We start from the raw sequence: 27,247 nt of genomic DNA, 5'->3' as shown, positions 1-27,247 counted from the left end.
TAGCTTCTGCTTCCTTGTGCATCCTGACCTGCCTTAATCTTTATCCTGTTTCACTGGTGAAAACCTTATTGCCAGCCTCTCTTCTCCATTACTTTGCACCATCCGCCTCACTGAAACTACCTCTCAACACACAGGCTGAACTGCCCCCAAGAGGGATGCCAAGGTTCTCATCTCTCTACCCAATTCTCCACCCTGGATACTTCTCAGGGACCCTTCCTCTAGAACTTGAGCCCTCTCTCCACCTTAACTTTGCTCCAGTATGTTCCAGCTAACCCCCTCTTCTCCATCCTTTTCCTCATGCTCTCCAGATGCACTCATCCATGCAAATGGAATCTCTTGAGTGACTCCCCTCTGTCTGCATGCCTCTGGCTGGGCGGTGGACATCTGCTATCTGAACAGAGAAGCACAGATGCCCTTGTAGCTCAGCAACTGTGTACTTTCTAGAGGATTGTTAAGCATCTTTCTGACTCTACCTCAGTTTCAGTCTCCAATTAAACTGAAATCAGTGGAAATCAGAAAAGTCATCTGTAATCAATCATCTATTCTTATCCCAATGAGCTTGCTAAAACCATATAGCTAGAAAGAGAAGGCTCTAGAAATCACATGCAGGTCAGTTGATTTCAGGCTGCATCACTGACTATTCATTTTCACTGCCTTTAGGTTCCAGAGTGCAAGCTTCAAGTATTGGTGCCCTGGACACAAAATCTTTCTTATAAATCTTGTTATGTTTCTTGTTAAATTTCCAGGTGTTGGGTCCTCACACTCCTAGGCCCTGTGTTTCCAGACTGTGGTGCTTTAAACAAAAATGCATGTGTGCCCCTTACTTTTCTTAGAACGCTCTTTCCCCAGCTCTGGGGCCTGCCAGAAAGCCTTTCACCTGTCCTTCCCTTTCTGCATCTTTTTAGCTGTCTGCTTTCTTGGCCCCTATAGTAGGATGGTGGGCTTTTTCTATTGTAATTTTACGATTCTATAATTTATTTATCACGCATTATTGTGCCTCTAAACAATATGAGTGCCTCTGCAAGTGGGGGCACTTTATAAATAAATGATCATATTTATTGTTATTAATAAAAGAAGCAGTCCACAATGCTCCAGGAGCCCTGGTCTGCCTCCATAAATTTGTGAATTGAATAGCAGATCTTACCCGGCTCACCACGGCTGCCAATTCTCGCATCTCACTGTTCATGCCAATAAATGCACTCAGAGGTTTCAGCAATCGTTCCTGGTGAGAGAGGAAAAGAATGGCTGGCGTTACAAAACTCCTTCATAATTCAGGAGGGAAAATGGGGATCTTGGAGAAACAAATGGTGACTGGTGGCAGTGACCTTTGACTAGACCTCACAGGTCCCTGGACACAGGGTAATACTCCTAGAAGTTCCATGAGATTTGTGCAGTTTGAAAGTGGAGGAACATAAATCTTGGTTACTTACTGAAGGGTCTGGGTTACATTCAAAAGTGTTCAAGGTAAGTTCACTGGTGGTTCCTTTGATAGCATCTGTGAGCAGTCCCCGGAAGTCAATGATTTGGCCCTAAAAAGGAGCAATGGTTATTTAAGCCATAAAAACAGGAGACCAGAGTAGACTTAGTAGCTATGTGCCTATATCCATATATGTGAGGCAAAGTTTATCTTAAGGGAAAGCTGAACTATTGCTGAATAAGATGTGCTAAGTCAGGACTGTGTAAAAAAAACTACACACAAAAAAAAAAAAATAAACACACACACAAAAAACTAAATAATTCTCCAGAATGGTGTTAGATGAATAAAATTCACAGACATTTTGCATCCCTGACACCCACCATCTGCTTCCTCCCATGGCTACTTGCCCTGTCTGACCAGGCTACTTGCCCTGTCTGACCACATCCCTTTAAAACATTACACACACAGGAAGAACCCACTGGGACAGGGATAAAGACAGGCCCTGTGTGCTGACTGCAGCCTCATTCAGCAGAGGCAGAAGACAGCCTGGGACAAAAAAAGGAGTATACAAGGCTCTCAGGCCAGATCAGCCCTGCTAGTGGTGAGTGACATTTGAATTTCTCTAGAGGAAGCTGGGGGAGTTAAGCAATTTGCCCAGGGTCATAAGACTAACAATTGGCTGAGGCCAGGACTCAAAGCCAGGGGTATTTATTGTTATGTTTGATTCTGAACTCTTCCATAGTGTCATGAATTTGAATGTCTGGTCCTAAGTGACACTGGTGGCACTCTTTTCAGAGGTTGTAGAACCTTTGGGACATGGTGCCTGCCTGACAGACATTGGCCACTACCAGAATCCCTTTGGAGGTCACACTTATCTCTGATTCTAGTCTAGCTTCTGCGTCCTGGCTGGATACCATGGAAGGAGTTCAACCACAAGCTCTCACTACCACAGACAGAAGCCACCCACCATGCCTGGCTGGCCATGATGGACAGGCAGCCCCTGAAGCACAGAGCCATAGCTCCCTCCTTAGGTTGCTTATGTCAGCCATTTGGTCACAATACAAAGAGTAACGGACATCATCTTCCATGCTCCTGGTGGTATTGTTTCCCTTAGAGTCAGGACAGGACATCAACAGAGCAGGTAAGACGCACCTACAATACTTAATCACCAGTGGTAGGGAAGACACGAGGACCTCCCTTCATTCTCACATTTAAAGCAGGCAGTATTATGTTTCCATTTTACAGATTAACAAAAACAAAAACCACAAGGCTTGACCACAACCTGACCACTGTGGCACTGTGGACTTGGGCAAGCTGACTCCCAAGCCTGTGCTCCAAAGGACAACATACTTTAGAGATTTCAGCAAGGCACCAGAATCCCAAGCTAGAGTCCTTAATTTAGTGACGAGAGATCCCCCAAGGGTAAAACTCCATGCCACTCAACCCATGCACATTTGAAAATGAAGGAGGGAAAAAGAATCTATCTTTTACCCTGAAGCCATTTCTACTAGAAACAGAATTTATAGCCAGACTATTTCAAAGGTTAAGTGCTGGGTTAAATAGTCCCTTCCTTGTGACTTACACAGAGGTACCCATTTATATCAGTGTGAGGCATTCACAAGAGACTAAAGCCACAAAACTGCTAGGTATACCACAGGAGACTAAGAATTTGTCGAAGGCAATGAGGACTAACAAGGGACAATTTCTGGTGGGAGGCAAATTCATCATCTCCTACAGCAGTCAGTTCCCTGAGGCCTGCCAGGGAGCCCATGCAGGCCCATAATGAAGTCCCCATGCTTTGCCGGTCAGTGGGCCTGGTAGCCCTTCCAGCATACACTACTGCAATTAGTTTGTCTACACGGCAAGCCAGAACTAACCCAGCAGCCCGTGGTTCAACAACTTAACTGAGGGAGAAGAGTTAAGGAAGGACAGCCTAGAGGGTCCCTCAGGAGGACCTTGAGGTGCACCTCCTTGCCAAAGGTCCACTAACCCTACCTGTTATATCCACGCCATATGGTACTTTTCTCTTGGAGAAACTATTATTTACAAAGCCAGACCTGAGTTTCATCAGAAAAAGGGTTGAAAGAGCTAGTGGTGCTTTAATTCCAGCTTTTGGGAGACAGAGGCAGGTGGATCTCTGGGAGTTTGAGGCCACTCTAGTCTATATTGTGAGCTCTATGCCAGCTAGTGAGACCCTGTCTCAAAAAAAACAAAAGGAGGAGGAGGGAAAGGACAAGGAGGAAGAAAAGGAGGAGAAGGAGAGCAGAAATATCTACTGAGCACAGGACTAGCTCTAAACCAACTCATCTTCATGGTTCACAAATTGTCACACAAGTTTAGAGTGGTGGAGGCATGTTTCCAAGCAGAGGGGCATTGAACAACCACCCTCACTCAGCAGGGCCAGAAAACAAATGCACATGGGACCCTCAGGGCTGTCCTTGCTGGCTACTGTAATGCAGCACACCATTGTTTGTCACTGTCATCACAGGGTTCTCTGTGTTTTCTTAACCGCTTCTGATGCTGGAAGCAAATGCAGGGTTTTATGGATGGCAGGCAAACACTCTACCACCTGATTACACCCCAGCTAATCACGGGATGCTTAAAGTGGAAAGGAACATAGAACCCTCTCTATTCTGAACTCCGTTTATTTGCAAATGAGGAGATGGTTGTCCCAAGAGAAGGACCACTCTAGGGCATCCTTCCAAAAAGGTAAGAGCAGATCAGAGCCGCATTCTGGTTTCCCATCCTCACGGGATCTTCCTCTCTGCTTACCTCACAGCCAACATTTCATACTTTTGTTTTCACTTTCATGTTTGGCAAAAATCATGTGCTTCCTTTTCCTTTTCCTAGAGAGAGACAAACTCTCCTTTCCAACCTGAGTTCCACTTACTCTTCGTGGGTGAGGCTTCTCTGTGCTGTCTTTGTGGATTTTTGATATGTTCAGGCCAAAGTCAGCACTGTCTATTGGGGTGTTATTTTCACTCTCCTGAAGAAAAAGGAAGACTGTGAGAAGCTAGACATGGAAGCAGCTGCGACCCTGGCTCTGCCTGCCTGTCCCCCGCCCTCCCCCCTGCAATGCAAAACCAAATGCTGGAGACCAGCTTCTGTAAAATGGTGATCTAGTCAATTTTGTTTAGATTTCCAGGATGAATTAACCATGTACCCGAGCCATGAGGAAGGGGCTAATCCCAAAGGCCGAGAAGACTCCAGGCCATGGTCTCTGAGCAGCGCTGCCTGTGGAAAAACACCCATCCTCAGCCCACTCCCACATGTCTTTCTGGCTTGTCTTTTCTCCTCTAGCCAGGGCTGGCTGATTCTGGCATTTCAGCACAGTCACCCAGCCTCTTGTGGAGCTCACTTGTCCGCCTCACCTCCTTTCTGCCTTGGGCACAGCCATAGACCCTCTGCCAGCCAACTGAATCCCATGATCTGTTTTTTCCATCCCACTAGTCCTCAGCATTAGCATTTTCTGCTGCTTCTCTCCGTTCCCACTGGTCCTTTCTCTGGAATGTTCTATCCTAGACAAGAAGGTTCTGAATGTAGAGCTCCTGAGGCAGGAACATTGATTTCGCCCATCTGCTGGGCCCACTTCTCTTGCTACCCTCCCTTCTACAAAGTCTAGTGTTGAGGTACGGGGGTGAGGACTAAGCCTATGCTCTCTGCAAAAGCCCAGCAGGAGATGCTGAGGCCCAGCTGTATCTCTGACTGTTCCTGGACCACACTGGGGACTGGAGGACATGTTTGGATGGGAAGACCTGCTTCCTGCACTAATCTCAGCTATGAGAATCTTACCAGTCAGCCCAACACCATCCAGTACCCCCCCCCCCCCCCCCCCGAGCTGAAGCTAGAGAAGGAGCTGGCAAATCTAGGAACTTGTCCATTTTTTCTTTTCTTTCTTTTGTTTTTTTCTTTTGCTCCAGCATACTAACAGTAAATCTACAGTATTCAGCGACTTCTACAGGTTAACTAACTCATACAGCAATTTTTAAAAAGAACTTCAAAAAACAAGTAAATAAGCTATTTTTCTTGAGGCCACATATCAGCCAAGTGTGGTATTACCGACATCAAGCAGTCATCTCGACCTGTTTAGAATGTTCCTTGACAAATTTGGTGTCCCCTGTCTTCCCTACTGAGGTTTTGGGTCTAGGCTTCTGTTGATTTATCCTGGGGAGATTTTGACAATTGTCATTCGTCACCCTAAGGAAGGAAACAAAAACCTTCAGGGAAATATTCTAAGCATTTAATTCAAGGTAAGTAAATAACTAGTGTAACACAATTAAAGAAGTTCTTGTTAGACATATGTTAGACACAGCACAATGAGGCACTTCTCTCTGACCATTTACTGGCTCCATCTCACGTGGCTCCACTCCCTCCTGTCTGCTCACTAGGCTCTTCCCAACTAAGCTAGAGTGCCCAACCCTCCCATAGGCCCAATGTACCCTCTTCCATTCTCTTTCACAACACAGAGTTTCCTCACTTTAACAGGTTGCTTTAGTTCTCAAAAACCCACCATAAGAATAATATATTTTTTTTTAAATCTTAAAAAAAAAAAAAAGCAACAACCGGGAGTTGGTGGCGCACGCCTTTAATCCCAGCACTCGGGAGGCACAGGCAGGTGGATCTCTGTGAGTTCGAGGCCAGCCTGGTCTCCAGAGCAAGTGCCAGGATAGGCTCCAAAGCTACACAGAGAAACCCTGTCTCGAAAAACAAAACAAAACAAAACAAAAAACAAAAACAAAAAAACAAAACAAACAAACAAACAAACAAAGCAGCAACAAATATTGCTTTAGAACATCAGTTCTCAACCTGTGGGCCTCAGCCCTTTTGGGAGTCAACAGGGGTCACATATCAGATATCCTGCTTATCAGATATTTACATTATGATTCATAACAGTAGCAAGATTGCAATTATGAAGTAGCAATGACAATAATTTTGTGGTTGGGGGTCACCACAACATGAGGAACAGTATTAAAGGATCTAAATATTAGGAAGGTTGAGAACCCCTGGTTTAGAAGAATACTCCAATTGTTAACATCTCCATCGGACCAGGGAAATGTGTGGGTGGAGGGAAGAAACAGTCCTTCCATTCAAGTTATGAAATGTCAGAAGATCAAGGGCTCTGTGTGGGTTGTAACCCTGTATACTGAATATACTTCCTCTGTGTAAAATATCTCTTAGCATCAAAATCATCAAAGGGCCTACAGGCTGGAGCGATGGCACAGTGGTTAAGAGCACTGGATGCTCTTCCAAAGGACCTGAGTTTGGTCCTCAGAACCAGTATCAGGCAGTTCACAACTGCCTGTAACTCCATCTCCAGAGGATCGGACACCCTCTTCTAGCCTTTACAGGTAACTACACACAGATACACATAAATAAATAATAAAACATTTTGAAGGGAGGGCAGAACTTGGCCCAAGTCTACTGTCACAAGTCACTCAGCTTTGCAAAATGATTTCTCATCAGTATATTCATTTCTGAAAAAACACATTGACAGGGCTGGAAATCAGAAGAGTGGCTAACTGTGGTAAAGATGGGGTTTATAGGAAGGGAAGGGATAAAGGGAGTCTGCTTGTGGATGTCATGATAGTACAGCACACACATTTGAATGTGTTACACATTGCCACAAGGGCAGAACTAATTTGTTTGCACATCCTCATCAATAGACAAAAAAAAAAAAAATGGTAATGGGATGTTTGCATTTTGTAATGGAAGACAAGGTCAGAGACATGCAGGGCCTTCTTAGGAGGTCACCAAAAGCTGCTCTCTTCTCTCAGCTCTTTGAAAGGTATCTGCAGGAAGTTCACTGGAGGAGTGGCTCTCATGTTCTAAATGATCTCAGACAGCTCTGTCTCAGTTCCAATTCATTACCAAAAGGAAAAGTTGATCATCTCTCGTATAACTACCATGTCAACAATACTACTAGTGTCCACACTCGAATATCCTACTCATTAGAACTGGACACGGATCATTCCTAGGGCATCTTTTTTTCATCTCTAACTTAGACATAAGATAATCTGTCTCTCAGGCCTTCTGCTGGAACAAAAATGAAAGAATCATGAAATGAATATCAAGCATTTTATACATGCAAACTCTACTAATAGGATTGCTTTAAATGAAGTTATAGATAATACACACACATGCACACGTACACACACACACACACACACACACACACAAATCTCAACATCCATTTGGGTCTCTCCAAGAACCAGAACTCCTGTCTTCCCATTCTGATTTTCCACTAACAGCAAAATGAGCCATGAAGTTTGCTTTACTATGACTCCAGACAAAAGCACCAGTGATTATAAAATGTTTCTGAATATAGAACCCAACTTCTTCTGCTTTAACTTTACCCATCAGTCCTGGCTCAGGAGAATTCTACAGAGAAGGTCCAGCCTCTTGCTAGAGTTGTGAACTTGACCGAATTAAGAAACACCTGGTGAGGGGCAGGAGAGGTAGCTCAGTGACCTTCCCCAGTACTCATGCGGTATCTCCTAATTGTAACTACAGTTCCAGAGGATTCATTGCCTTCTGCAAGCACTGCACACATGTAGTGCACACATACACATGAAGGCAAAACACTCATAAACATAAAATAAAAAAGAAACACCTAAGGCACATCTTGGGGCATGCCTGTGAGGCTGTTTTCAGAGAAATTAAACTGAGAAGGGAAGCAGCAACATTGTTGTGGGTATCTGTACACTGTGTGAAGATGCCCTGCTGTGACTGGTTTAATAAAGAGCTGAAAGGCCAATAGTGAGGCAGGAGGTATAGGTGGGACTTCTGGGCAGAGAGAGAGAAGTAGGAGATGCACCCAAGTGAGTGGAGAAGCCAGGAGACATAGAGAGGAAACAGAAGGTGCAAGATGGAAGAGAGATGAATCCATGTGATAGAACACAGATGAATATAAATTGGGTTGGTTTAAATTATAAGAGCCAGTTAGGGGGCTGGAGAGATGGCTCAGCGGTTAAGAGCACTGACTGTTCTTCCAGAGGTCCTGAGTTCAATTCCCAGCAACCACATGGTGGCTCACAACCATGTTGAATGAGATCTGGTGCCCTCTGCTGGCATACAGGCACAAGACTGTATGCATAATAAATAAAATAAAATCTTAAAAAAAAAAAAAAAGCCAGCTAGGAACAAGCCTAAACTAAGACCAAGTCTCTATGTCATGATTTGGGAGCTGGCTATCAGGACAAAAAAATACTTGTTAAACAGCATCCTATGGGTTAGGGTTCTAGAATTAAAACAAGAAAAAGGAGAAAGCCAATTGTCCTTTTTCTGCTCCCTGGCCAGTGCCACAGACAAAGTCACTCCTGCCACCGTGCTTTTTCCACCATGACAGAATACATTCTTCTAGGCCAAAATAATCCTCTCCTCCTCCCAGCTGCTTTCTGCTGGGTATTTGGTTGCGGTAGTGAGAAAACAACTAACTTTAGCCCTTAGGAGGGTAAAGGAGATGTGGGCTGTTCTGTTTTCTACCCGAACACCCGAAGGTGCTCCTGTCACTGCTAAAGTCACCTGGCTCCCAGATTCCTTCTTGTCTTGGCTAGCTACTCTTTGCCCACTGTCTTTAGACCAGAGTAAACTAATCTCCTACTTTTTGGACTGTTTTTCTATTGATAAGGCCCGAGACCACATCACACTTCACTCAAGAGGTGCTGCCCTACTGTTAACTTGATTTCTAGGTCTCAGATTTTGCAATGGGGAAGCTACTTGTTAGAGACTGAACCTTATTCCATCAAATTCCATTATCATAGGCCCATCCCACAAATTCTCGAGCCTTTTGGGACCCCAATTCTGTCACCTGTCTCATTCAATAACTTCCCTTCCTTGACTCATCACCAAATCCATAACTGGGAGAAATCTCTCGTGTGAGGCACAAAATCAGGAAAGAGCACTTGGATGACTGATAGCCAACCTGATGACACACCCTGTTACTGAGCAAGTATCTCACATAAAACTGTGCCCAGAGCAGCTGCAGAGATGGTTCAGTGGCCAAGAACACTTGCTGGTCTTTCAAAGAACCTGAGTTCAGTCCAAGCACCCATGTTGGGGAGATCACTACTGCCTGTAACTCCAGCTCCAGAGGATCTAGTGCCCTCTTCTGGACTCTGTGGGCACTGCACAGATGCGGTGCACATACATAGTGCACATACTTACATGTAGTTAAAACACTCTCACACATGAATAAAAATAAAAATCTTTTAAAAAAAATCCCACAGTGGCCAGAAACACTGTCCATTGTTTTCCTGATTCTCCTCCCTGACTAACCATTTGGTGTTCAACCTTTGTGCTTGTCATATACAGACATCAACTCAGAAGAATTGAGGAAAACCCAAGTGGCACACATGCCACTACCTACCTTCCTTTCCTCCGCTCACTGATTATCTACCAGGTGAAGTATCCTAAGCACACAGCAGGCATGAATGTACTGAAAAGCAATCAGAGCCCAAGTACATTCCAAAGCTGGCCTCTGAAAATGCCCTCACTGTTGCTACTCACAAGTTGTCATCATTTATCACCAGAGACTGATATCTATAGTTATGGAAACTATAGATAAGGCAATAGCACCTCCATCAAGACAGTGCAGTGACACTGTCCCTAAAAGACAGTGCAAAGTAGTGGTGGCCTCAGCCAGAACTGTTCTGAAGAATGCATGGCTCTATCCAGCCCCTGTTACAGATGATGCCTAAGGTAGATAATGCCTAGCAGAGATGATGCCTACTGGCCCTGGTGAGGTCTCTGGGTTCTTCCTTCTCAGGCTGGATACGGGGAACTGAATTCACAAACTGAGACACTCAATGGGGCCTACAGAATGCCCACCTCTCAAGACCTAAGCACTTATCTCAATCTAAGTTTCCTTTCTCTGGCACATTCTAAGATTTAGAAAACAATGTTTTTCATTTCCTAAATGAGTGTGCAGTTCCTTCGAGAATGGCACTTACATCTTCCCCTAAGCTTTTGGCTTCTTTTTTGTTTTTTCATGTATGTTGAGCTTTTGGCTTTTTTACACTAGCAAAAACTTACAGTCGCTGCTGCCCCAAGTCAGCCAACACTGGGGAATATGCCAGAATCTGCTCTTTCCTTATAAAAAGCAGTGGTGAGAACTGGGTGTCAATCTTTTAACTTTGGAGATCCAGACTTTCCAAGCCATATGGCTGAGAAAGACTGGATATCACTGATCATAATTTTCAGAGACCTGGGAGACTCTTAAGTCCAGGCAATGTTGACAAAAGGGGACTCTAAGGTCACATGGCCTCAGTCTGGTATTGCTGCTAGACAGTCATGGAGCTGCACAGGTGACTCTTTAGGAAGTAGATACCACAGACTCTTAAGAGTTAAGTTGACTGGGCTTGGCATAGTGGTACATGCCTTTAATCCTATCATTCAGGAGGCAGAGGCATGTGAACCCTTTGTGAGTTCAAGACCAGCCTGGTCTACAGAGGAAGTTGAAATCCAGGGCTGTATAGAGAGATTCTGTCTCAAAAAAGAAAAAAAAATAAAGGAAGGAAGGAGGTAAGGAAGGGAGAAAGGAAGGGAAGGAAGAAAGGAGAAAGTTAAGTTGATCAAGATGAATCACTTTACCTTCTGTTCTTCACTCCATTTCTTGGTGTTGAATTATTTTCTATTAGGGAAAAACAAACATGGGGGGAGAATTTAGTCTTAAGAGAGAGCAAACAAACTTTCAGGTACATTTTTCTTTCACGGTGTTCTTATGTTCAGCCTTCTGGACCAGACAGCTATTTTAATAAGCCTTCTGGACCAGACAGCTATTTTAATGAGCAGTGTGGGGAACAGGTAACAGAAGGTGGTCAGAGCTTCTCAGGTATTTAAGAGTCATGAAGAGAAAGACATCCAGGCCTCAGTTAGTAAATGTGTCTCAGACCCCATGTTGTGGGAGCAATAGCCACTATAGGCTGGCTTTATGGCTTGCCATTCCATGGAGTTTCCATGCCATTGTTTTTCTGGGTCACATAGCACTCCAGAATTGCATGAGTCTGACAGGAATATTTACTGAGTCACATCTGCCAACTGACCTTTAGAGTTAAACCACTGTGTTCAGTATCACAGGGGAAAATGAGTGCCAAGCAAGATGGGAGCAGCCCATCTAGAGATCAGTTCTTTGAGAATGGGGCTTGTCCCTGTGTCGGAGCCAGTGACCAGATCAAACAACTAGCCAAATCTCTGAGCTCTGAGCCCTTCACTGGAAGATAGCTTAGAGAAAATTAAAATCACAGACCTCTTCCAAGTCTAGATTTGGCCCTGGCTATTTTTAATTGATGTTCTTCTCTGTTTCCTGGTCCCTACATGAAATGTTAACATCTGTGGCTTAGCAAGTGCCTTGTAAACAGGACAATGATCTCCCCTGGTTTGTAATTACTTCCCCTACTTACAGACTTCTAAGTCAATGTTACTACAAGCCTAGGACCTTGGCTTCAGAGCCTCCCTCTGACTGCTGACCTATCCTGGGTCTTTGCATTCTATTGATCACCATCTGGATTGATGGCTTTCAAAAGCATTTCATTATCTATACATGAGCTATTAGCTTCACCAATACTCATTTCCATGTTATTTTCAAGATAGATAATAGGTCTTCCTAACAAGAAGACGTCTTTTGTCATTTATTGTCTTCCAACAGCCCTTTCCATCACTCCAGAAGTCAATGCTGGTCTTTCTTCTAAAGAGCACCTGCAATACACTGGGGCTTTGCTCTCATTACCCTAAAACATAGTCCTAGACAAATATCAACAAGACTAAGGATGTCAGAATCCAGGCACTCATGTTTGACTGGCCAATTCTGGGTCTGAGACCAGCTCCAGATCTTTCTGGTCTATCTTTCTAGGCACAGAAGAATACCATCTATCCATGTTCCTGGGAACACCTTTTGTTGGGAGAGGGACAGGCCAATCTGCTCACCCCACTTCCCTGATATTGGGGTTACAGATGTGAGCCACCAGAAACACCATTCTTTTTTTTTTTTTTTCTTTTTTGGTTTTTCAAGACAGGGTTCCTCTCTGCCTCCTGAGTGCTGGGATTAAAGGCGTGAGCCACCAACGTCCAGCAGAAACACCATTCTTAACAATGGAATAAAGCAACATTTCTAGCACAAAGCTATGTACCTGGGTCTGGCGCCTTCTTAACCATTTTGGGGTACTTCTGGAACTTTACAAAATAATAGCTCTCATATTCCATCAAAATTGTTTCCAGGTCAACATTGTCACAGACTTCAAAGCGCCGTAATCCCAACTTAGTCTCTTCCTCCAAAGCATTAGCAGCATCGATGTAGCTGGCAGTTTTACACAAGAGAAAAGATTAAGTCTGGGTGTAAAGAATAAAAGCAAACAGGGGCTGCAGATCCAAAGAGAGTCAACACAAAGAGCAAGCAAACAGGAAGCAGCAATTACAGAAAAACTACTGTGGAAGAGATTTTTCTAGAGTAAGGAAACTTACATAGCATTTTTTTTGAGAGGGGGTGGATTTTGTTTTCTTGGTTTAGGTTTTTAATATTGTTGCACTGGCAGGGGGAGAGGGTTCTCTTTTGGTTGCCAGTGATTTTGGTTTTGATTGGTTGTTTTAGGGATAAGGTTTCACTACATAGTTCAAACTGTCTTAGAATGAATGATCCTCCTATACCAGTCCCTGAAGCCCTGAGATTACAGACATGTAACTGAACCACATGTTAAATATATTCAAATACTGTCATTCCCAACAGTTCTGTCTGGAAGCTACCTGCTTCTAGTGACATCCAGTGATGTTATCATTGTCTAAAACAATTTTGAAAGTGCTTAAGTCAATTAAGAAACTGTCTTTGGCTTCCCTACAGGGCACTCTTTTTTTTTTTTTTTTTTTTTTTTTTTTTTTTTTTTGTTTTTTAAGACAGGGTTTCTCTGTTTAGATTTGGAGCCTGTCCTGACACTTGCTCTGGAGACCAGACTGGCCTCGAACTCACAGCGATCTGCCTGCCTCTGCTCCCGAGTGCTGGGATTAAAGGTGTGCACCACCATTGCCCAGCTTTACAGACCACTCTTATGGAGGCTTCTTCTCAACCAAGGGTCCCTCTTCCCAAACGATTCTCACTTGTGTCAAGTTGACATACAAGTAGCTGGGACAATAAGTTATATATGAACAATGTACCACAGGTCCTGTTCAACTTTCCCATGGCTAGGGTGGACTTCTGCACTCACCACTGCTTGCCATTAAAGAGAAAAATAAATTTTCAGGTAGCTGTTTGCATGTGAAAAAAAAAAAGAAAAGAAACTGTCTTTGGGTTGCCTTTCCTCATTTTTAGCCAATTTGGTTATATTTTGTTGCTGTGGTGAATGTCATTGTATTACCACAAGCTCATCAGTTATAACAAATTAACTACATTAATTCAAGATGTTAACAATAAGGGGCTGGGATGGAGTTCAGTTGTAGAGTGCTTTCCTGGGGTCCACTGCCAACACTGCAAGTAATAATATTATCATAACAATAGTAATATTAGTAATAGTAAGATAGGAAACAGATTGGGGGAAAGAGTACAGGGATTCACTATACTTTCTGCTCATTTTCTGTAAATATGAAACTGTTGTAAAACTAATGTTTAGTCTCTGCTTCTGCAGGGTCAGAGAGGAGAGGCATCATCATAAACGTCTGGTAACATACCCTTCTTGTGTTAAATAATGCAAAATCAAGATGAGGAGATTTTTTCGCCGAGCTTCTGTTCTCATCTCATACTGTGAACAAAGAGGAAAATTTAGATGGGACATCAGGACACAGTGGTGCTTTATAGAAATAATGGCTTAGAGGGAGAGGCCATCTGTCAAAACTGGGCAGCCTGTCTTAAAGGCCGGCCAGCCTCTATGGTCTCAGAGGCTGCATAAAGTTGTTTTCTTCTTCAGTCTAGCTCCTTATCAGTAAATCTAAGAGACAATGACTTGAATTAGGATGACACATGACTAGTTGAACTCACTGCCAAGCTAGCCAGCCTTTTACTGCCTAAAACCAGAAGGAAATAAATATACATACCCCTGCTATTTAGACCAGGTTAAAGAATGTGGTTACAAAATAAACTTGTGGGGGCTGGAAAAATGGCATTCCAGGGGGCCCGTGTTTGATCCCTAGCAGCTACTTGAGGGTTCACAAAATCTAATCCTGGGAGAGCCAATGCCCTCTTCTGGCCTGCAGGGGTACTTCATGCACATGGTGCACAGACATATAAGCAGGCAAAAGACCCATACAAACAAAACAGTAAGATAAATTTTAAAAGTAAAATAAGCTTGTGTTGTAGAAATCAGCTTGACAACACACATGCATATGGTAATATATCTTTAATTCACTCAGAGTCCAACCGGGTTCCTGAACTCAGTTAAGGATTCCAGCAAGCCATGACCATACATCAAGCACCCAGACTGGCCACTGAGAGGAGCAGAGCCAGTAAAGGGAAATTCTAGCATAAGAAGGTCATCATCCACTGGATGAATTTGCCTTTGTTTGCCATGCTAATATGCACATTTAATATTCTGAGATTTCAAATTTTCCTGGTGTATTCTCTACATATCTATATCCAATAGTACTTCTCCTAATAGGAAATAACTATCCTTATCTAAAGAGACCACAGGTAAGGTGTGTGTGTGTGTGTGTGTGTGTGTGTGTGTGTGTGTGTATAAATGGCCTCTGTGTAGTCCAACTTATGTCATGAACTGTATGTACATGGGCTGGTGATGTAGTCAGTTAGCAGTGTCCTTGCTTAGCATGCACAGAGAGCTGGACCCAGCACTTCCTTAAACCCAAAACTGGATGAGCCAATACCTCCGTGGAATCCCTGTAATTGAAGGATGGACACAAGAGGACATAAATTCAAGGTCATCCTCAGCTACATGGGGAGTTTGAGGGAGTCTGAGGAAACCCTGTCTCGAAAATTAAATCTATATACAAACACTCATGATACACATGACTTTCATAGCTTTCTAAAAGCTAATGTTGTTATAAAAATAAAATATGCATATAATTAATGATTCAAAAGGCAGTAGTACTTTTCCCTTTTTCTTTTTTGAGCATGTAGCCCAGGCTGGCCTCAAACTCCCTATGTAGTTCAGGATGACCTTGAATTCTGATCCTCCTGTCTCCAATTCCCAAGTGCTAGAATTACAGACACCAGCCACCACGCCCATCCACTTTTTTTTTTTCTTTGAGTTACTCTCCATTGTAGTAAAATACATACCTGTGTTTAGGTAAGAGGCACTGCATATATTTGCACCCCCACCTGCATCTTCAGAATGCCTTCACCTCCCTCAACTGAAATCGTGTGTACTTGATAAGCACCAGAAACAAAAACCAACTAAACATAAAGCTATAATATGACCTGCTACCCCAGTCCTGAGTATAGACTTGAAAGAATCAAAGTCAGAATATAATAAGATGCCTGCACATCCATGTTCACGGAGACATTATTCACCACAGACAAGTCATGGAGTCAGTGCCCACCAGTGGGGAAATGGACAATGTGTGGTGTGGGATCCAACATATTGTAATTAAGGCATAAAGGAAGACCTGAGGGACCCTCCTGAGATGACGGATCCATTCTCCATCTGTCTCTTGGGGTTGCTATATGGCTGTATGCATTTGTCAGAACTCATGCAGCTAAACTCCAAGGAGAACAAATTTTACTATATGTTAATTTTTATGAATAAATATAAGAACACAATTTCATTGTTTGCAGGAAAATGGGCAAAACTGGAGATTATCATGCTTAAACAAAGTAAGTCAAAATCAGAAAGACAAACGTCATGTGGTCTCTCCAAACAATCTAGATTTAAAAAAAAAAAAAAAAAAAAGCAGGATAAGGTAGTGCATGCCTGTAATTCCAGCACTCAGAAAGCTGAATCGGGAGGACTGTGGAAAGGTCAATCCAGCCCAGGCTAGCTAGCAAGAATTGGGCTAGTCTGTGCTGTACAGCAAGACCTTGACTCAATAAACAAAGAGACAATTTAGGAAGATCAAGGAACCTAGTAGGAGGGAGACAATTGATGAGACAGAAGGTTATAATGTTGGGGAATATTATTTTCAGTGTGAGACTTTTGTTTAACTCTGTGAAGCTGTGTTACTATGCTTGTCTAAAACACCCGATGGTCCTAATAAAGAGCTGAATGGCCAATAGTGAGGCAGGAGCAAGGATAGGTGGGGCTGGCAGGCAGAGAGCATAAATAGGAGGAGAAACAAAGAAGAGAGGAGCCAGGAGAGGAGGACATCAGGGGCCAACTACCCAGCCACCCATGGAATAAGAAGGAAAGATAGATGGGTTAATTTAAAATAAGGAAAACTGGCTAAAAACAGACTCGGTGTATATTTATTTGGGATCTGGGTGTCAGGTCCCTTGAAAAAAAGCTAAAAGAGCTCCGACAACATGAGGGTGGGAATATACTTAAAGTTCATTCTATTCATGGATGAAAATGTCATAATGAAGCCCATTGTCTTGCAAAATTAAGAAAAAGATTTTCAAGGTAGGTAACAAAATAAGAGGACAAAGAATGAAGAAATTCCCTTCTGTATAAAGAAATATAAAAACATATATGCTATTATGACATGCAAAGGGATAAGGCATTATTGGTGGCTGTTCTTCTACAGAATTATGTAGTTGCTTCCTCCATATTGGAACACTCTCTCCAGGAGGGAGGTTGTGCTCACAAGACTCAGGAGGTCAACAAACTTCACAAGTCTGGGAAAAGCTGAAACTTGCAAGAGTCACTAGGGCCCCTTTCTAGAGTGACAGTTGCAGAAAACAACTGCTGGGGCAGGACAGTGAGCACAGTGCAGGACAAATGGAGCAGGAGATCTTAGAGGTAAATAAAGTAAGCTAGAACCATAAAAACAGGTATGCATGTTCTCTGTGATCTGCATGGAACTGCCTGCAAGCTGTGCGGAGAGCTCCAGGTTTGCAGCTTGCAAGAGTCCTACGTTGGAGTGGGCTCTGCAGCGATGCAGCTGCTTTGAAAGGGCTCATCTCTGCTCCTTTAAGTAACTCCTCACCCATAATCCAGTAAAATCTTAAAAACTTATCCATTCACCAAGCTGGACTTCGGCAGTGCACTCATTACTTTGGTCTGGCATGGGTTCCCTTTCTGGGGGAGCAAGTGTGTGTGTGTGTGTGTGTGTGTGTGTGTGTGTGTGTGTGTGTGTGTGTGTGTGTGTGTGTGTGTGTGTCATTGGATCTCCCCGTGAAAGGTGTCATACAACGTAGGTAAATAAACTGGGAAAGGGTCAATTGTAGGGAAAAATGGCACTAACTTTTTTATTGTAGACTTTTCTGTTCGTTCTTGAGACAAGGTCTCTCACTATGGAACCCTAGGTAACTTGAAACTGACTGTCCTCAAACTTGCATGGATTCCCTTGCTCTGTCCCCTGAGTGACAGTATTACAGACAGGAAGACATGTGCCAACACATTCTAAAAACAAGCTATTGTTTGCAGCCCTGTTAACTTTGAACTCTCAAAGGTAGATCCTTCTACCTCAGTCTACCAAGCCCCGGGATTTAAAAAGTGTGCTACTGCCCTGAGCCTGTTTCCATTATTACGTCTTTTCTAAAAATAAAACTATGGAAGCTGCTGCCAGGAGGTGGTGGCGCACGCCTTTAATCCCAGCACTCAGGAAGCAGAGGCAGGCAGATCTCTGTGAATTCGAGAACAGCCTGGTCTACAAGAGCTAGTCCCAGGACAGCCTCCAAAGCCACAAGAAAACCCTGTCTCGAAAAAACAAAAAAAAACAAAACAAAAAAAACCAAACAAACAAACAAAAAAACTATGGAAGCTGCACAGCGTAATTATTGTAATTATTAAGAACACTTGCTGCTCTTCTAAAGGACCTGAGTTCAGTTCCCAGAATTCACAGTAGTCCTCTCACAGCTGCCTGGTGCATACATATGATATATACCCTCTCTCTCTCTCTCTCTCTCTCTCTCTCTCTCTCTCTCTCTCTCTCTCACACACACACACACACACACACACACACACACACACACACAAATAAAAATAAATCTTGTTTTTAATCTACTATGCTAATCCTAACATTTATACACAACAAAATGTATTCAGTTGAAGAATACAGAGAGGATGGAGAGCTGGCTGAGCAGTGAAGAGCACTTGCTGTTCTTGCAGAGGACCTGGCTTCCATTCCCAACACCCATGCAAGGCTGCTCACAACTGCCTTCATCTCCAGTTCAGGGTATCTGTCTTAGTTAGGGTTTCTATTGCTGTGAAGAGACATGACCACAGCAACTCTTATAAAGGAAGCATTTAATTGGGGGTGGCTTAAGTTTCAGAGACTTAGTCCATTATTGTCATGGCAGGAAGCATGGTGGCACAAAGACAGACATGGTGCTGGAGAGGAGGCAGGAAGTTCTACATCTGGATCTGAAGGCAGTTTGAAGAGACAATAAGCCACTACGTCTGGCTTGAGCGTCTAAAACCCCCCAATGACACACTTCCTCCAACAAGGTCACACCTCCTAATGCCACTCCATAAGCATTCAAATCTATGAGCCTATGGGAGCCATTCTTACTCAAATACCGCAGTATCTGATGCTCTCCACTGGCTTTCACTCAGGTACAGAAATACACATAAAATGGGGCAGACCAGATCAATGAGTTGTAAGAAATATACACACATATAATCAATACCCTGATGAAATTTAGAATCTTCCTATCATCGAAGCTTTCCCCTCTGCCTGGATGTTTATTAGCAGAATCCAGTTCCTTATGGGTTTCAGACTGAGGGCCTGTTTCTGGTTGCCTGTTTGCTGGAAGCTGCCTTCAGTTTCTTATCGTCTCGGGTTCAAAGAAGCTACTCAAAACGTAGCAGTGTGCTTTGTCAAATCAGCAAGTGCTTCTCCTACTTGGAGGTTTAGGGTTTTTTGGTTTGGTTTGGTGAGACAGGGTTTCTATGCAGCTTTAGAGCCTGTCCTGGAACTCACTCTGTAGATCAGGCTGGCCTCGAACTCACAGAGATCCTCCTGCCTCTGCCTTCTGAGTGTTGGGATTAAAGGCGTGCACCACCACCTGTCTGCTTTGGGGGTTTTATCATCTAGAGGAATATGTTTGGCCATAATTTCTTCATATTCTTTTCCCCTCCCCTAAGTTCACCCTTGGATATGAATTGCATTTCTCTGGGCCATGAACTTCATTTTTTTTTTTCTTCAGCCCTTTCTCTGTATGATTCAGTTGAGATCATTTCTGGTGTATGTTCTTCAGTTCACTAATCTGTTTCTTACATCATCCAGTGAATTTGCCATTCAGGTGGAGTACTGTACTTTTCAACTCTTAAAGTTCCATTTTTCTTTGTTTCTTGTTTGTTTGTTTTTTTTTTAGTTTTTGTTTGTTTGTTTTTTAAAGACAGGGTCTCACTATGTAGACAAGGCTGGCCTTGAACTCAGAGAGATCCACCTGCCTTTATCATCTGAATGTTGGGATTAGCCAGGCAGTGGTGGTGCTTGCCTTAATTCTAGCCCTCTGGAGGCAGAGGGAGGTGGGTCTCTGTGAGTTAGAGGCCAACCTGGTCTACAAAGCTACACAGAGAAACACTGCCTTGAAAAAAAAAAAGAAAAGTCCTTTTGAGATGTATCTGACTCATAAGTTATGAATTCTTGCTGCTCTTCCAGAGGACCTGAGTTCCCAGTCCCAGCACCCTGATTGGGTGACTACCAACTACCTAAAACATCAAATATGGGGAGGGAGTCCTATACACACATGATAAACACATACATAGATGATAGCTAGATAGATGGATGGCAGAATGGATGGATGGATAGATAGATAGATAGATAGATAGATAGATAGATAGATAGATAAAAATAAAATCAGGGCTGGAGCTATGACTCCATGGTTAAATGCATGTACTGATGTACTGCTCTTACAGAGGACCTTAGTTTAGTTACTAGTACCTAAAACTGTCTTAAGTCATGCTCCAGGAGATCTTAGGACTCCATGAACACCTGCATTCACACCTGCACACACCTACACATATTTATACACATAATGAAAAACAAAATAAACCTTAAAAATAAAATGTAAAAAAAAGTATATATTCAAGTGATGAGATTTCTATCTTGGTGGTTAAAGGTAAAACCCAACCAGACATGGGTGGTTCATGGTAGTAATTCCAGTAAGTGGGAGGCAGAGGCAGAAGGATCACTGCAACCTAGAGAACCCCATAATCTATAGAATGAGTTTGACTGTAAAAAATCCTATCTCAACCCTCCCCCCAAAAATTAGTTATTTGTACAAAAGAAAGCCAGTAAGGATGTTTTAAATACAAAACCTGGATATTTATGGTGATGGTAACAGGTCTCCATGAGTACAGCATGATGCTGGCAAAGTGTTCCCGATTCTCTGGTAAGTCCCCCTTCCTTGGTCCAGATTTACAAGAAGAATGTGGATTAACAATAGCATTTCATTTATTTATGTTCTGGGTTTTTGTTTTGTTTTGTTTTAAAACATGGTCTAGCTATTCAGCCCACACTGGCCTGGAACTTACTATATAGCCTAAGCTGCCCTTGAACTCTCAGCAGTCCTCCTGTCTCTACCGCCAGTGTGCTGAGATTACAGCTGTGCATCAAAATGTGCAGCTTTTAAAGCCACAGCATTTTGGAAGACGCTCACAAGGCTGCCGTATTGGTCAGCGTTGAAGTAGTTAATCTTCATTGTGTAAACAAAGCAGAAAGGGGGAGCTCATGGACCCCAGACTGATAAGACTGATCCAGCTCCCATGAATGTGGGTGTCAGTGATGAGGCCTCGGAAATCTATGGGGCCTCTGGTAGTAGATCAGTACTTATCCCTAGCATAGGAATGGGCTTTGGGAGCCCATTCCAAATAGAGGGATACTCTGTCAGCCTAGACACATGAGGGAGGGCCTAGGCCCTATCCCAAAGGATATGACAGACTCTGAAGATCCCCCATGGAAGGCAGAAAGGGAATGGAATAGATAGGGTGTTTGTGGAGTACAGAGGAGGAGGGGAGAGAGAGGGAACTGGGATTGACATGTAAAACAATCTTTTTTCTAATTTAAATTAAAAAATGAAGAAAAAAAAGAAAGTATATGAGCTACTGATGCCCAGGAAAAAAAAAAAAAAAGGACAGAGCAGAACATAAAACATGAGTTACTTACAATTCAGCCTAGCTTTATGGTGATTTAGAACTTGTTTAATTAGTATTTAGAACTGAACATTGTTTATAACTACTGGTATTTCAATAGATGCTTAAATGTTTTGAACATTTAAAGTTTAATAAGCCTCAGTTCTTTGAAGGAAAACACAGAGGTAATTAGATTTTCAATGACTTGTTTTGTTTTAGGAATCCATGCAATTAATAAAGGGTAAGGCATTTAACACTCATTTTAAAAGTTAGTCAACTGCTTCATCAATTAGCTAAGCATATACTAAATAATTTTTAATACAAAAGGCTCACCCTAGGCAAAGCAGAAACCTCTTTAAAAATACATGAGAAAGAAGTGGATGGTCCTTGGAGAAGGGCCTCTTCCAATCTGCTGAGATTGGGGGTGGGGTGGGGTGGGGGGTAGGGGGTGGGGGTGGAGCTGGCTTCCTGTCCTGGTTATTGGTAGTATACACGTGAGTGTGTGGACCAGGCTTTCCAAAAACTATTCCTGGGCATTAATCCAGCCATTATTTGTCTCTAATCATGTGTGCATACTTAAAACACTGACACTACTGCTTTTTACAACCCACCTGGTCTCAGAGCATTTTACAGGTTCTTATGTTTGGAAAAAAAGAAACAACTGGCAGAGGTATACAAATTAGATACAATCTTATTTGTTTTTTTTTCTTTCTTTTTTGAGACAAGGTGCCATTCAGGTATCTCAGGCTGACTTCAAACTCACCATGTAGCTAAAGATGACCCTGAACTCCTTTCTAAGATTACAAAATCTGTCATGTTATGCTGGACATGAAACTTAGGGCTTCTCTACCAACTAATCTAGATTCCTAGCCTCTGGATATAGTCTAATTTTAATTAAACACTAAATTTAAAATACTGTAAGAGAAAATCTACCACCCAAAGATACCAATGGTATATCATATAATCTTGTGATACAAACCTGAATTTAATAGGGTTCTCCAAAGAGACAAAACCTGCAAGATACACCATATATGCCTGCATGCACACCACACCCCACACACACTTTGTGATAGAGGGTGACACATCTTGGTATCCTGGAGTGAACTGGTTCCACAACCCCCTTCAGATGCAGAACCTGTGCATCTCTTATGTAAAATGTAACAGCATTTGCATATAACCCATACATATCCCCCACAGACCTAGTCATCTCTAGATTACTTATCCATTATAAATTCTTCCTAAAGGAGGGGGAGAGCAAGGAAAAGAGTGATTAGAGGAGCAAAGAAAAGTATCTTAAAATATGCTACATTATTTTTCAGAAGTGAGGGCATAAATTCCTTTAATGTAAATAACATGACCAATCTGAGAACATGGTAGACCACACAAGACTCTCGTCTTAAAGGAAACATTCTGGAAATTCGAATACAGTATCTGAATTCAGTGATGGAAATTCCTGTAGACAGCCTGTTCTCTTTATAATGAATTCACCTGTCTCCTCCTCCACCTCCACCTTATTCCCTCCTCATCAGAGCAATCCTGTTGCTCTTAACCCTGAGCACATCTAAACATTGCTTTAGCGCCATCTAGGGCCTAAAACAAAACAAGGAAACAAAAAAGACTTGGACTCTGTCTTTAAGCTTAGAAAATTCACTTTTTGAGAGTATGATACATACAGACAACAGGTAATAAATTAATCACAGCTGGATACTAGATTTTAGTGTGCGAGCTCTATGGAGTTTGGACAAATGTCTGATCAGAAAGGATGCGTCTACTACTGAGGGAGATGAAGCAGAAAGTGATGGGAAGAACCCTGCGACACACGGTTCTGTCTCACTGTAGTGTTCCACAGGTTGCATCAAATTTAATATATATAATAGAAAGCCATAAAAAAGATACCAGCCAAAGAGTAACATTCAATGAAGACTAGAGAGAGGCAAACCCAACAGAGAATAGATAGAAGTCCACTGAAATAGGCAACGTGAGGGCTCACTGGGTATCAGGATGCGGATGAACTATTAAATATTAGAGATCAGCTACAGAAGTAGAATGAAGAATATTTGTTGATGTTTTCCTTCTGTGAGTGAAACTGTAGGTGACTGGGAATTCTGGTTCAAAAAACTGGGTTTATATTGTTGCATGATCTCAGAGTCAGGAAGATGGAAAAGGTATAGATGTTGATAAGGAAGGTTGAAAAGTTAGGTATTGAACAAGTTAAAACAAAGATACCCAAGACATCCCACTGGCTGTGTCAAGTCCTTGACAATCACGATCTCCACACAGCATCTTTCTAAGACATGGGTACACTAAGCAGAGTGGTTTAGAAGTAGTTTGGTCTCATTCATGGAAACGTGAGGCCATTTAGGACTGTGCTTTAAAAATTTGGTGTGTTTATGTCACCAATTTCACAAGCCTTGTCCCAGTTTGTTTCAGCAAGTCCTGTTGAAGCCCAAAAATTGGCTTTCTTAGGTGGCAGTGTCTCTGATTATGATGCAGGTAGTGCAGGCGAAGTGGGATGGGCTTAATTGCCTTGCCCAGCCTTAATTCGAGGGAGGTGCCTAGTCTTACTACAACTTGATATGCCATATTTGGTTAATGTCCATGGGAGGCCTGCCCTTTCATCGATAGAAATGGAGGAGGAGTGGATGGGGGGGGAGGAGGGGGGAGGGAAAGACTGGGAGAAGAGGAGGGTGGAGAAATCGGTTAAAAAATAATAATGAAGCCTGGCGTTGGTGGCGCATGCCTTTAATCCCAGCACTCCGGAGGCAGAGGCAGGTGGATCTCTGTGAGTTCAAGACCAGTCTGGTCTACAGTAAGAGCTTGTTCCAGGACAGGCTCCAAAGCCACAGAGAAACCCTGTCTCGAAAAACCAATAATAATAATAATAATAATAATAATAATAATAATAATAATAGAAGAAGAAGAAGAAAAAGAACAACAACACTGGCTCTGCTGTTTCGGAGGATCTGGGTTCAATTTCCAGCACAAACATGGTAGGTAACAACTGTCTGTAACTCCAGTCCCTGGGGCTCCAGTGCACTCTTCTGCTCTCTACAGGCACTTAAACACAGGTGGTGCACAGACATACACACAGATAAAATACACACAGAAAATAAATACTTTTTTTAAAAGATAGAAGACACTAGAGCAATGATTGATAACTTTAGCTATACAACGTAGTGGTCACTTGTGGAACTTTAAAAAAAAAAAAAAATATATATTATATATATATATATATATATATATATATATATATATATATCAATACTCCCTGAGTAAGCGCTGTGTTTTCTTAGCTTGAATTTTATTCATCTTTCCCCGAGCACCAGCAGCACCGCTCCCACCCCACCCCCACCCCCGGTACCCACAGTATTGTTCTCATGCCCTGTGCCTGCAATAGGATAAGCTTTCAATTCATGTTCATCGTTGTGGAAATATTGCTGGCAGCAACAGACGACCCAGACCACAGGATACCATGGGCTGTATTGTAAATTCACGAAACCCTCGTGTGAAAGGATCAGTCAATTCTCTTAACTCACAAGGAGACCCTGAAGGGGGTTGGGAGGAGTGATTTATTTAATGCCTATGAGCTCTAGCCTTGATAATGACAACTGAGGACCCAAACCTAGGATTTTACCTTCAGGTTAGTAGGAGGGGTTTTTTGGAGAAGGATGGGGCAGGACGCTTTCAACGATCTCATTTTTGTTGTTGTTGTTTTGGTTTGTTTATGTTTGTTTGAAATGGGGTCTCATTATATATTCTCCCTGGTTGGACTGGCACTTGCTTTGTAGACCAACCTGTTACTGCCTCCCGGGCGCTGACGTTAAAGGCGTGCATGACCACGCCCAGCCTAACAGTCTCATTTTGTACACTTCCAAACTCACGTCCACAAGCAGCCTCTAACCTGACCCTCAAATCACAAACAGACCGTACAGCTCTGTTTCATAAAAGTTCATTGTCATCCCCAAGCCCTCTACGGTTCGAACCCAGATTTATACTGCGGGGATCACCACTTCAAACCTAGCCTCCTTCACCAAGGGACCTAGGGCCACTGCGCTTGCGCCGCTTGAGCATCCGCCTTTGTCGCCATAGCAACTGGAGACTCGCGAATCAGCCTGTTGCAACAAGAGTTCCTGGCTCCAGGCTGGGTTTCGCTTGTTCGGGGTCGCTCTCCTTACCGCTTCCCGCGCCTGGTGCGTGAGTTTGAGAGTCTGATAAGAAAGCTCCATTTAGACACTGAGCCAGGGCCCACGAAGAGTGAAGGGAAGCCCGCCACCTGCGGACTGGTGTCTAAGGACAGACAGCTGCAGGACTCCGACGCTCAACCAGCCCGCCCCCCTCGGGATTGGCCAGGGCCCAGACGACGCAGCCAATCACCGGCCTCAGAAGGATTCTTTAATGAGTCAATCAAGGTTACACTAAACGTTTGAGCCTGAGCGTTTGCGCGATTCCAGTCAATCAAGAGGTTAAGAGGGTGTGATTGGCAGAGCCGTTGGGGGCGGGCTTTGTGGTTGTTTGGGTTCTCCTGATTCGTACTTGACCTTAGTCAGGCAGTTGTGGAGGCGGTTATGGCCCAATGGCTAGGTTTTGACACCCCGCCTCCGTGTCAAAGGGTAAAGGTTAGGGAGTTCCCCCTGCTTTTCTTTGAAATCGTGCCCCAGACTGAAAGGCTGCCAATACTCTTTCAGGAATACAGCCGCACACCAAGCTTTCCCTTCTTCTGCTGCCTTTGCAACAGCCCGGTTTCCGTCAGGAGTGGACTCGCGTGGGCTCGAGGATTTCTGTCCTCCATTTTCTTAGTATATTGACTCATTTATTACTTCATTGTCTTCCCTTGTTTTTTCTTTCTTCCCTCCCTCCTTCCCTTCCTCACTTTTTTTTTTTTAAAAAAGAAGCTAACGTAGTAGAACATTTTATTTTAAGTTTTATTGGGGTGGGGACGGGTGCCCAAGCATGCCATTAGAGGGCAGCTGATCCACTGGAGCTGGAGTTACCTGTAGTGTTTGCTACTATGTCGGTGCTGGAAACCTAACTGGGTCCTCTGGCAAGAGCAATATGTGCTCTTAACCACTGCATTTTTAAAAATTGAAGGTATATGGCTGCCCTGCAGGAAGGAAACTATTGGTCCCATTTTCCCAGCATCTATTTAATTGCTATATTTGTGCCACATTTCATAATTACGATGACACTTAAAATTTGTCTATTATATCTGTTATGATGTCCTGTGACTAATGGTCTGTGATGTTGCTATTATAACTGGGGGTCGGGGAAGAGTATCTCAGACTGTACCCTAATAAGATAATGCACTAAACTTTGTGGTGCTTGCATTCATACTGTCCCCTACTAATTGGCCTATGGATTCCTAGATAAACAACAATGTTGAAATCAAGCCAATTAACAAGATACAATGGCCTCTAAGTGTCCAGCTGAAAGAAAGAGACCTCTCAGTTTAAATCAGACCTATGTCTTTCAGATTAAATGAAGAAGATGTGTCAAAAGCCAACATGGATTGGGTATATAGCTCAGTAATAGAGCATTTGCCCAGCCTCTGTGAAAGCCCTGAATCCAATCCCCAGTGGTACTAAACAAATGAATGCATTGACAAATGAGGACAAAATAGGCCGAATGTTAGAGCTCTTGCACTAGTTTGCCAAGTCGTAAATTCAAAGGGAAAGTTCTGTAGGGAACCAAAAGTGCTATTTGAGTGAGCAAACATGACAAGGAAGGA

At 43.0% G+C, this 27,247-nt stretch overlaps 1 protein-coding gene across 1 annotated transcript in view; it reads right to left on the bottom strand.

Moving 5' to 3' along the window:
* Katnal2 (katanin catalytic subunit A1 like 2) overlaps positions 1 to 25,847 on the bottom strand; it is a 54,811-nt gene extending 28,964 nt beyond the window's left edge. The window contains exons 1-8 of the mRNA XM_027397932.2: positions 25,698 to 25,847; positions 14,066 to 14,136; positions 12,541 to 12,707; positions 11,006 to 11,045; positions 5,500 to 5,614; positions 4,308 to 4,403; positions 1,431 to 1,529; positions 1,145 to 1,222 (exon numbers count right to left, since the gene is read on the bottom strand). Coding sequence (XP_027253733.1) covers positions 1,145 to 1,222; positions 1,431 to 1,529; positions 4,308 to 4,403; positions 5,500 to 5,614; positions 11,006 to 11,045; positions 12,541 to 12,707; positions 14,066 to 14,136; positions 25,698 to 25,748 — 717 coding nt within the window. The 5' untranslated portion in view covers positions 25,749 to 25,847. The remainder of the gene's footprint in view (positions 1 to 1,144; positions 1,223 to 1,430; positions 1,530 to 4,307; positions 4,404 to 5,499; positions 5,615 to 11,005; positions 11,046 to 12,540; positions 12,708 to 14,065; positions 14,137 to 25,697) is intronic.
* Positions 25,848 to 27,247: the final 1,400 nt, after the last annotated feature.

Source organism: Cricetulus griseus, chromosome 2, assembly GCF_003668045.3.
Source record: "Cricetulus griseus strain 17A/GY chromosome 2, alternate assembly CriGri-PICRH-1.0, whole genome shotgun sequence".
Taxonomy (NCBI): Eukaryota; Metazoa; Chordata; class Mammalia; order Rodentia; family Cricetidae; genus Cricetulus; species Cricetulus griseus.
The sequence above is the reverse complement of the archived record's forward strand: the minus strand, read 5'-3'. Positions and strand labels throughout refer to the sequence as shown.